The sequence below is a fragment of the Meles meles genome, chromosome 10, assembly GCF_922984935.1.
Source record: "Meles meles chromosome 10, mMelMel3.1 paternal haplotype, whole genome shotgun sequence".
NCBI lineage: Eukaryota > Metazoa > Chordata > Mammalia > Carnivora > Mustelidae > Meles > Meles meles.
In genome coordinates, this window is record NC_060075.1 from 3,531,252 (window position 1) to 3,543,418 (window position 12,167).

General features: G+C 42.3%; 1 protein-coding gene across 4 annotated transcripts in view; it reads right to left on the reverse strand.

Annotated features, from left to right (window-relative positions):
* Positions 1-12,167, reverse strand: part of DPP6 (dipeptidyl peptidase like 6) — an 864,911-nt gene that overhangs the window by 326,286 nt on the left and 526,458 nt on the right. For all 4 annotated transcript variants that reach the window (XM_046020968.1, XM_046020970.1, XM_046020967.1 and 1 more), the window contains exon 2: positions 11,208-11,322. In XM_046020968.1, coding sequence (XP_045876924.1) covers positions 11,208-11,322 — 115 coding nt within the window. The remainder of the gene's footprint in view (positions 1-11,207; positions 11,323-12,167) is intronic.

Below are 12,167 nucleotides of genomic sequence, written 5' to 3' on the forward strand. Positions count from 1 at the left end.
TGGCGTTCCACACTCTCCCTCCAGCCTTGACTCCTGACACTCATTACATCCCTCCGTGGCTTCCCGGCCAGGCAGCTTCTGTCTGGCGAATGCTCCAGGATTCTGATGGCTGTGGTGACCTTCCCTCTCGGATCCCCTTCATCTCTCCTGCATCTGTCTTCCAACTTCCTCATCTTCCATAAAACCGTCCACCAGTGCTTCCTGTCCTCCCCGATCGCGCCATATTCTGGTCCGTCATCATAAATACTATCTGCACCATCCATCCCTTTGTACAAAGCACTTAGTTCCCTCAGCATTAACAGATTAACTTCATCAGAAACAACAATGACAAGAGCGGCAGCAGCAACGGCAGCAAAAACAAGTTTCTATTTCATGACCGGAGTAGCCACTGTTCACCCAATCAGCCAGCTGGCAGGTGGTGTGAACAAAGGAATCTAGAAACACAACTACAGATGTCCAAGTGGAAGTGAACAACACCAGAGACCAATCAAGTCCCTGATGTGTCCTGTGAAAGGACGCTTGACATAGTCGTAAACAGCAGATCAGCTCTGATGAGATCGGATTTGGGGGAGGAGTTTAATGTAGGAAGAAAACACAGAAAATGCTTGGAAGACAAAGCCACATCACCTGTTTCTACAAGAAACCATAAAACAGTAAGGTGTATGCTACTTGCTCTGATACACACATGAGTTATTAAAGGACTGTTAAGCTACTTTTCGATGGTCACAGATGATGCATCGAGAATACAGAGATTATTCTCTGGGCATCAGCACAACTTAAAATACTAAAATAAATCTCACAAACATTATACTGAACAAAAGACGCAGTTGTCAAAGAATACATACTACATGATTGTATTAATGCTGTAAATGTAGAAAGTCTAAAAGCATGCAAAACTGTTCTATGATATTAGAAATTAGGGAACCTTTGGGAAGACTAATGATGAGAAAGCAGGAGAGGAGGCTTCTGGGATGCTGGCTGAATTCCATGTTTTGATCTGGGTCCCAGCTATAGGAGCCTGTTCACTTTGAAAATTCACTAACAATACAACATTATCTGTGTATTTTCAATAAATGCTCAAAAAATCAATTGTTCCAGAATTTTTCAAAGACGAGCTTCAAATAATGACATATTACTATACACCTACTAGAATGGCCAAAACCCAGAACACTGCCAACACCAAATGCTGGCGAAGAAGTGAGGCCACAGGAAGTCTCGTTCATTGTTGATGGGGATGCAGAATGGGGCAGCCAGTTTGGAAGACAGCTGGGCAGTCTCTTACAAAACAAAATAGACTTGTAGCATGTATTTCAGCAAACACACTCTTTGGTATTTACCCAAAGAAGCTGAAAATTATGTCTACATAAACACCCGCGTGTGGATGTTCAGAGCAGCTTTGCTCATAATTGCCAACACTTGGAAGCAACCGAAACGTCCTTCGGTGGGTGGACAGATAAACAAACTGTGGTCCACCCATTCCATGGGATACTACGCAGCACTGAACAGAGATGAGCTGTGAAGCCATTAAAAGGTATGGAAGAACCTTAAAAGCCTATTGCTTAAATGAAAGAAGTCTCCATATTGTATGGTTCCAACTGAATAACATTCTGGAAAAGGCACAACAGCAGAGACAGGAAAAACACCACTGCCTGGGGTTATGGGGGAGGGAGGGTGAACAGACAGACCAGAGAGGGTTCTTGGAGCAGCAGAGCTCTTCTGTAGAATACTGTGATGGTGGATGGGCTCCATCACACATTTGTCCAAGCCCATGGCATGCACAACACCAACAGTGCACTTTTTTTTGAAAAGATGTGATCCATATATACAATGGAATATTACTCAGCCATTAGAAAGGATGAATACTTTTGTATTCAGCTTTTGTATCAACATGGACGGGATTGGAGGAGATGATGCTGAGTGAAATAAGTCAAGCAGAGAGAGTCAATTATGACTCTCAAATTTTTTTCACTCACTTGTGGAGCATAAGGAATAACACGGAGGACATGGGGAGATGGAGAGGAGAAGGGAGTTGGGGGAAATCGGAGGGGGAGAGGAACCCTGAGAGACTGTGGACTCTGAGAAACAAACTGAGGGTTTTGGAGGGGAGGGGTAGGGGGTTCGGTGAGCCTGGTGTTGGGTATTAAGGAGGGCATGGATTGCATGGAGCACTGGGTTTCACACGCAAACAGTGAATCATGGAACACTGCATCAAAAATAATAATGTACTGTATGGTGACTAACATAACAAAAAAATAAAAAATACAAAAATTTTTAGAAGATTTGTTATTTTAGAGAGAGTGAGAGTGAGGGGAGGGAGAGGCAGGGAGAGAGCAAAACTTAAGCAGGCTCCATGTTGAGCATGAAGCCTGACACAGGGCTCGATCCCACGACCCTGAGATCAAGACCTGATCTGAAATAAAGTCAGACGCTGAACTGACTGAGCCACACCAGCGCCCCACCAAGAGGGCACCTTAATGTAAACTATGAACTTTGAGTGATAATAATGAAGGACCAATGAAGGCTCATCCATTGTAAAAGCGTGCCACTTGGGAGGGGACTGACAAGAGGGAGGGGAAGCTGTGCGCGCCTGGGGGCAGAGGGTGTCTGGGGAAACTCTGTACCTGACTCTCAGTTTGGCTGTGAATCCAACTGCCAAAAAACAAACAAACAAACAAACGAAAAAAAACCTGCCAAAAAAATAGTCTATTTAAAAAAAAAATGGGAATTTTATTATAGAACTTCCTTTGTTAACTACCAGTCACACCTCTGAAGAGGAGGGCTTCTCTCGAATGTAATTTTAATACGGCTCTTTTCCACACAAACCCATTTCGTCTTGTTTGGTGGACATTCAGAACACTTGATTAAATGTCTGACTTGCTTGCACCTCCTCGCTCCTGGAGGAGAAACCAATTTATGAGCCGTGATGGCTAATTTGCTGGATTTCACTCCCTCTCCATAAAGCCTATCGGGTCCAACTGAAAATTAAAAAAAGATAAGCTGAGAGTTAGCAAAGCAGTTACAGACATTGGACCTAAACCAGGGATATAATTTCAACTCCATAAAAATAATCTCTCTGCTCCCTCCCACCCAAAAGACTCATGAGTCTCACATTCCGATAACCTCCGCATGGCCTCAGCCCAGAGTCTACTGTCACTGGGACCTTCAAATGTCCAAGGCTTTACGGTTACACGCCACCTCACAGTGTTCTAGCATTTTCCATTGGAAACTGTGGTCCATCTTCTCTAAGGTGAAAATCCGTAAGGTCAACCGTCAGGGCTGTTTTAATGCAAATGTGACTTTGCTGGATTTTTCAGCTCCTACGACATTAACTGTGACGCTGGAGAACGGCAAGAGTCCTTTTCATCAGAATGCAAGAACTGTAGCTGCCCAAAAAGTCATACATTCTGTGTGACCTAACGTAGGCACATATTAAATATCTGAAAATAAAAAAAGGTAACTGAGTCTATTGTGCCAAAGAGAAATTTCGAAAAGAGCACAGACTAGCAAGGGAGAAATGAATGACAGAATTGAAAAGGACACATTCTCATTTGGCTAGTCCCTTCGGAAGTAAGATTGCCTTAAACACTTTTAATTTGATCTTTAAAATGTAAATTGTGCATAACTGGTGGTAATTAGACAGCACTACAGAAAAATGTACTTGTCATTCAGAACGATTACCATAAGGCCCTTCAAGATCCTGGGTAGCAACAGGGCTTCCATATGATTCTCCCTACCAAGCTGGAAAGGGGAGCCACACAAATGCGGGAATATTTCTACCAAAAGGCTGGACCCAGTTGAGTTCAAAATGGATTTTCTGGGCAAGTAAAAAGCAGGTACTGTGATTTGAATTTCCATAAACCAGAATATAAGACTAGAAACGGGCAGTCCTTGAGAAAGGTTATTTTATTAAAAGTACCTCCTACTTATCAAAGTCAACATCCAAAGAATAATTCAATCAAGAAATGGGCAGAAGACATGAACAGACATTTCTGCAAAGAAGGCATCCAACTGGCCAACAGACACATGAAAAAGTGCTCACATCACTCAGCATCGGGGAAATACAAAACCACCGTGAGATCCCACCTCACACCAGTCAGAATGGCTAAAATTAACGAGTCAGGAAATGACAGATGCTGGCGAGGATGTGGAGAAAGGGGAGCCCTCCTACATTGTTGGTGGGAATGCAAGCTGGTGCAGCCACTCTGGAAAACAGTATGCAGGTTCCTCAAAAAGTTGAAAATAGAACTACCCTATGACCCAGCAATTGCACTCCTGGGTATTTACTCCAAAGATACAAATGTAGTGATCCAAACGGGCATGTGCACCCCAATATACAATAGCCAAACTATGGAAAGAGCCTAGATGTCCAATGACAGATGAATGGATGAAGAAGATGTGATACACACACACACACATGCACAATGGAATACTACTCAGCCATCAAAAATAAAGTCTTGCCATTTGCAATGATATGGATGGAACTAGAGGGTATTGTGCTAAGTGAAATACATCACTCAGAGAAAGACAAATACCACATGATCTAACTCATATGGGGAATTTAAGAAACAAGACAGAGGATCATAAGGAAAGAGAGGAAAAAATTAAAGTGAGACGAAACCAGAGAGGGAGACAAATGAGAAGAGACTCTCTTAATCATTGCAAACAAACTGAGGGTTGCTGGAGGGGAGGCAGCTGGGGGGATGGGCATTAAGGAGGGCATGTGGTGTGATGAGCACTTATGTAACACTGGGTGTTTTAGAATACTGATGAGTCACTGACCTCTACCTCTGAAACTAATGTTACACTATATGCTAATTTACTAAATTTAAATTTTTAAAAAAGCACCTAATGTATTTTCTAAGTCAGTCTACCAAAATGGAGGCAAAGCTGGGTGGGAAGTCACCCAGGATGGCACAAAAATTTGCAGGGTGTTATCATCACTAGGATTCTCCTCTCCTTAAGGCTGCACTTTGTTCGTCCCTCACCCAGTGGAAGCCACCACTGCCCTTAGTAGGGCTCACAGTCCTTAGGTCAGTGACTCAGTGATGGGCACCACTCAACCGGCCTTACCCAAGCCCTGCCTAGACTTCTCATTTGTTTTCATTTCCACTTCTCATGTCTGTGAAATTCTCCTCATGCACGTTCCTTGTCTTATTCATTTTGTTATGTTACGTTCGTCCCGATACCGCACGTCATTTGATTTTGACGTAGTGTTCCAACATTCATCGTTTGCCTATAACCCCCAGCTCTCCATGCAACCCACGCCCTCCTTCACACCCATCACCAGACACCAAGCTCGCAGGAAGAGCATTTGTACCTCTTTTTCTCACCTTTCCTCCAACACTGAGCTAGATGCTCTCAGCCCCCGAGAGGGGAGCATTAATGTTGGACCAACGGGTATGTCCTGTTGGTGGACGCAAGGATGCTCTGCAGGTCCATGGGTCTGAGAAAGTTCTAGAACCACGGACAGGTTGGGCAATTTGGCATTCTCTCCCACCTGACCGAATTTGGATTGCCGAAAGCCAGCGCTGCACCCCGGATGGCGGTGGCCAAAAGCCCATGGTGGGAGGGGAGAGCAGGACCTTTGCTACTGAACAGGCATGGCTGATCATCCTAACCCCGGCACACACGCTCCCTGGGCAGCACAGCCTGTAAAATGAAATACCAGCTACCTAAGCCCAGCAGAGCCCAAGGGTTAGGCCAGGCTCAGCCACACTTGTATCTTAACAGAAGCATGAAAGAAATTTTGCTCCTCAAAGCCTTTTCTTTAATTCAGGGATGCACTCCGGCCCCCTCACCAGCAGATGCCTCCCGCCCATTCCTGTTGCCCCTGACAACTGGCCGCCAGCGTTCAAAGAGGGAATGGTTACAGAGACAATATTCTCTATTACAGAAGGCTCACTGCTGCCCGGGAACTGAATGTCAATGATTCCCAGGGCTAGCGGCGGCATTTGGGAGACTGGGACATGCTTCCCTATGCAGTGGAGAAGACTGAAGGACCGCTCTGTGTGGTGCTGCATGGGCACAAGGAAGAAAGGCTTCCAGGGCTGGTTTGGAACTTATTCAGCGAGAACATTTACCACCGAGCCTCGCTGCTGGACTGTGGGGGAGAAAGGAGCTCAGCGTGGGTGCCCTTTTATTTCCCTTTCAAGTAACAACTGCAGGAGCCCTAGGACTCTGGGTGACATGGACACTCGTGTGCCTTGGGAGGGCGGCAGCCACCGCGAACTACTTAAAACACTGTTGCTTTCTAAGTCCCCAGGCCAGTGCTGGACAGCCACAGAATCCACTGTTCAATACTCATTTTCTTGTATAAAATAGCGTTCTGTTTAAGGAAAAGCAAAGGTAGGAACATGTACTCCATGAATCCCAAGGAAGACCTGACTCCCTCCACATTAAAAGTACGTGGTTGCTGAACTCTCCAGCTAAGGTGAATCATCGTCGGCCAGTCACAAACTAGGACAAGCACTTGTCTTTACGAACCCTTCCCCGACTCAGATTTCAATGGCTGAATCCATTCCGCACCCCACCCCCCAATCAGTCAGATGCGCCATATTGAATCCTGAGTCCCCTGCTCCAGGTTTTTTATAATGTTCCCACTATCATGTAAACTAACAGCTCAAGTGAGATGAAGTTCATGTACTAAGAAGTTCCATGCTTTAGTGTGTACAATTCAGTAGTTCTTGGTGTATTAACTGAGCTGTGAATCTATCACCACTCTCAAATTCCAGAATATTTTCATCACTCCCAAAAGAAATCTTATTCTGATGCACCCATGCAGGCTTATCCACTGGATCAAATGTACCATTGGGTGGGGATGTTGGACAGACGGTATATGGGAAATCTCTGTGACTTCCTCTCAATTTTTCTGTGAATCTAAAGTTTCTCTAAAAATATAATGTCATAAAAAAAAATAGGGGTGCCTGGGTGGCTCAGTGGGTTAAAGCCTCTGCCTTCAGCTCAGGTCATGATCTCAGGGTCCTGGGATAGAGCCCCGCATCAGGCTCTCTGCTTGGCAGGGAGCCTGCTTTCCCCTCCCTCTGCCTGCCTCTCTGCCTACTTGTGATATCTCTCTCTCTGTCAAGTAAATAAAAAATTTAAAAAAAAAAGAAATCTCATACTTACTAGCAGTCACTTCTTACTGTCCCTATCTCCAGCCCCTAGCACCGTGAATGTACCCCGATCTTTATGGACTTGCCCATTCTGGGATCATAGAGGATGTGGTCTTTTGGGTCTAACTTCTTTCACATAGCATAATATCTTCAAGTTTCATCCCTGTTGTAGTATACATCAGAGATCCATTCTTTTGTATAGCTGAATAATATTCCCCTGTTTGGATGTACCACATGTTTATCAGTTCACTAGGTGAAGGACACTGGGCTGTTTCTACCTTTTTGGCTCTTAGGAATAACGGTGCTATGGACATCCATATGCCAGTTTCCATCTTCAGTTTTTTCAGGTATATACATGGGAGTGGAATCACTCAGTCATACACTAACTCTGTTTAGTTTTGAGGAACTACCGAACAGTTTTCCACAGAGTCTACACAATTTTATATTCCTACTAATAACGTCTGAAGTTTCCCATTTTTCCACATCCTTGCCAATACTTGTTCTTTTCCCTTTTTTGTGTTTGTGTTTGCTTTTATTGTCATCCTAGTGAGTATGAAGTAGGACACTGTGAGTTTGATTTGCATTGCCTCGATGATTAATGATGTCGAACATCTTTTTTTTACGCCTATTGGCCAGTTATATTTGTTTGGATAAATGTTTTTGAAATCCACTGGTTGTTTTTAGTTGAACTATTTCTCTCTTTGTTTTGAATTACAGTAATTCTTTATACAATCTGGAAATTAGACCTTTACTGAACATATATCTTGCAAATATTTTCTCACATTATATGGGTTGTCTTTTCACTTTCTTGATAGTCCACTGATGCACAAACATTTTTAAGTTTGATAAAGTCCAATTTATCTATTTTTTCTTTGGTTGCTTATGCTTCTGGTGTCATATCTAAGAAATTGTTGCCTAACCCAAGGTCATAAATATATGCCCCTAAGTTTTCTTCAAGAATTTTATGCTTTCAGCTCTTTTATTGGCTTGTTGATCCATGTTGAGTTGATTTTTATACATGGTGTGAGGTAGGGCTCCAACTTTTCTTTTTTGCATGTGGATATTCAGTTGGGCAAGCACTGTTTGTTGAAAAGACAATTCTTCCCCCATCCAAAGATCTTGGCACCCTAGTCAAAAATCAATTGTCCATAGATGTATGGGTTTATTTCTTCGTTCTATTCCATTAAACTATATGTCTATACTTATGCTGGTATCATCATTACTGTAACCTTAGAGTAAGTTTGAAAATCAGGAAATATAAGTACTTTAACCATTCTTTTTTTAAAATTTTTTAAAATTTTTTAAAATTTTTAAAATTTATTTTCAGCGTAACAGTGTTCATTGTTTTGGCACCACACCCAGTGCTCCAGTGCCCTCCCTATTACCCACCACCTGCTTCCCCAACCTCTCACCCCCCACCCCTTCAAAACCCTCAGGTTGTTTTTCAGAGTCCATAGTCTCTTATGGTTCATCTCCCCCTCCAATTTCTCTCAACTCCCTTCTCCTCTCCATCTCCCCATGTCCTCCATGTTATTTGTTATGCTCCACAAATAAGTGAAACCATATGATACTTGACTCTCTCTGCTTGACTTATTTCGCTCAGCATAATTTCTTCCAGTCCCGTCCATGTTGCTACAAAAGTTGGGTATTCGTCCTTTCTGATGGAGGCATAATACTCCATCGTGTATATGGACCACATCTTCCTTATCCATTCGTCCATTGAAGGGCATCTTGGTTCTTTCCACAGTTTGGCGACTGTGGCCATTGCTGCTATAAACATTGGGGTACAGATGGCTCTTCTTTTCACTCCATCTGTATCTTTGGGGTAAATACCCAGTAGAGCAATTGCAGGGTCATAGGGAAGCTCTATTTTTAATTTCTTGAGGAATCTCCACACTGTTCTCCAGAGTGGCTGCACCAACTTGCATTCCCACCAACAGTGTAGGAGGGTTCCCCTTTCTCCACAACCTCTGCAACACACGTTGTTTCCTGTCTTGCTAATTTTGGCCATTCTAACCGGTGAAAGGTGATATCTCAACGAGGTTTTAATTTGAATCTTCCTGATGGCTAGTGATGGTGAGCATTTTTTTCATGTGTCTGATAGCCATTTGTATGTCTTCATTGGAGAAGTGTCTGTTCATAACCATTCTTTTTCAAGGTTGTTTTGGCCATTCTGAGTCCTTTGTATTTTCATATGACTTTTGGAATCAGCTTGTCTGTTTCTCCAATAAGGCAACTGGGATTTATACAAAGATTGGCTTGAATCTATAAATGTATTTGGGAAGTATTGCTATGATACCAATATTAGACCTTCTAATCCATAAATACAGAGTATCCTTTCATTTATGCAGGTCTTATTTAATTTCTTTCAATTATGTCTTTTGATTTTTCAGTACACAAGCTTGTATACCTTCTGTTAAATTATTCCTAAGTACTTTATTCTTTTCAAAACTGTTTTAGGTAGAATCATTTTCTTAATTAAAATTTTAGATTGTTCATTGCTAATGAATGGATGGGAATATAAATGATTTCTGTATACTGATGTTATATTACCCAGCCTTGCTGCATTTGTGTGTGTATGTGTATGTGTATGTGTATGTGTGTGTGTGTGTGTGTGTTCCTTAAGATTTTCTATATACAAGTTCATGCCATCTATGAGGAGAGATTGCTTACTTCTTTCTTATCTGTATTTTTCCCCCCTTGTATTGCCTTGGCTAGAATCTCTAATAGAATGTTAAATAGAAATGGGGAAATTAAGCATCCTGGTCTGTTCCTGATCTTAGGGAAATGCTTTCAATCTTCACCAATAAGTGTGACATTAGCTATGGGTTTTTTTTTCATACATGCTCTTTATCAGGTTGAGGAAGCTTCTACTAGCTTGTTGAGTGTTTCGTTATGAAAAGATTTTGGACTTCGCAAATGTCAGCTCTGTGGGTTCCTTCCATCCCTTTATTCTATTAATTTGTATATATTTTATATTGATTCTCATGCATTAAATCAAATTTTCTTCCCTGGGATAAATCTCATTTGGTTAAAGTGTCTAATCCTTTTTATCTGTTGCTGGATTCGGCTTGCTAGAATTTTGTTGAGGTTTTTGCATCTATATTCATAAGGGATATCGGTTATAGTTTGCATTTCTTGCGATACCTCTACCTAGTTTTGGCTTCAAGGTATGGATTTCTCTTCGTGTCATTGAAGTTTCAGAATCTTTTAAATGTACATCATCACTTACTTGTACTTCTTGCAAAAATATAAAATTTATGTCTGTATGTGTGCTTGTATGTATGTATTTATTTACTTCTTGATACATTTCAATGTATCTACTTCTTTTTCCATCTTAGGGCCTTAGACCTGTGCAGTCCCTTTACTGAGGGCTAGAACTGCGTTTTTTTGTTCAAACGATTAGGAATCTAATGTGACGGTGAGAATGTGGCCACAGTGGTCTCCTGGAACTGCCAGTGGTTATCCTACAGGAGAATTCTTCCTTCGCTCCTACCTCATACACCATCACAACCTGTTTCCCATCTCACTTCTTCTGAACTCACGACGGGCCTCTCTCCCCTCCAAGCTCCCGCGGCACTTATTTTTGAAACATTCAATGACACGGGTGTGTACACATTTTTGCTGTAGGTTTTTGCTAAAGGCTTTTGTGTGTTTTTTCTTCCCTGTGAGATTCCTGGCTCTTTCTGACACTTCTGTTATTTCATGAAGTACTTCTGTTCTTTGTTCACACTCAATGCATGTTATTTCAATAATTTTTAAAATCCATCTTTGATACAGTAGCTATGAATTCCATGAGATCCATATACTTGTAATATTTATAATGCCACTGTCTTTAAGCTCATCAAGCATGAATAAGTAATTATGAATTTTAATATGTGCCAAGCATTTCTCTCTAGCTAACAAGTATATGAACGAATTCAAAGCATACAAAATGGATTTTTTTCATTGAAACCTATTAACCATTTAACAATATGACACCATGAGAATTAGAACCTGGGAAAAATATGCAACAGGTAGTTACTTAGAAAAAAATTGCAAAGCACAGCTAGGCACGTTCTCCCATCCTGCTTTTCCACGAAGAAATGTAAGTACCTGGCGTCAGCAGTATGACCGAGGTGACGATCAAGGAGCAGATGACCAGAATCACAAGGAGAGCAATTGCTATTCCCTTCCAGTTTCTTTGGGGAGGGTTGCTCCCCACCAGCTCCTAGAAACGACAAGAGGAAGGAGAAACCCAGTGAGTGAAGTAAAGAAATGAAATAAACCAAACGAATACACTCTACCTGATACAAGAGCCGCCACACCCAAGAGTGAAAGAGGCACATTCTCATCCTTGAAGCTATGAGTAACTGCTCTGTCTGCCCTTCTGCCTCCTGCTCTGGTCCCTGTACTACAGCAAAACCCGTTGTCAAGAACAAATGTCATAGTATATTATGTTTACAGCTTTGCTGAGAACTGACTCGCTCTCCACTCGGGACACTGGATCCCACAACACAGGGCAACTGTGGCCTTTCTTTTCAGGACAGCCAACCTCCCGACCCCACTGAGTCAAACCCAAGCATGATGAACATTGCCGGCTCCAAGTCCTCTCTCATCGTCCTTCTCACTCACATCCACACTGCTCACTTCTACTTCAGGGCACCAGACCTGGCCATTTATTTAGCACGTCCTGTGTGCTGAGTGTAAGTAACCTGGACCCACGGCTCCCAATCTTCAGCACGTTCTTCCTTCTGTAGAACCTCATGAAAGGCTTCAAGATTGCCCAGCCCTCTTCATTGGGTGATTTACTTATACCTATTCTAGATTTTAGTCCCTCCCAGGAGCTGTGTTTGCATTGTCACAGGGGTTAGGGATGGGGTGAAGAATGTGGAGACATTGCTGAACTGTGCTAATGGCTGGAGAGATCTAGGAAGCTAATCAGGCATATTGGCTGTTGAAACCAACTTTCAACTCCTTTCAAATTACGGTGTATAAAATGTACATTCCAAGCTGGGATCCTTTGAGACACAAGGGGTTAATATTTATAATTAACAACTAATAAACATAATAGTT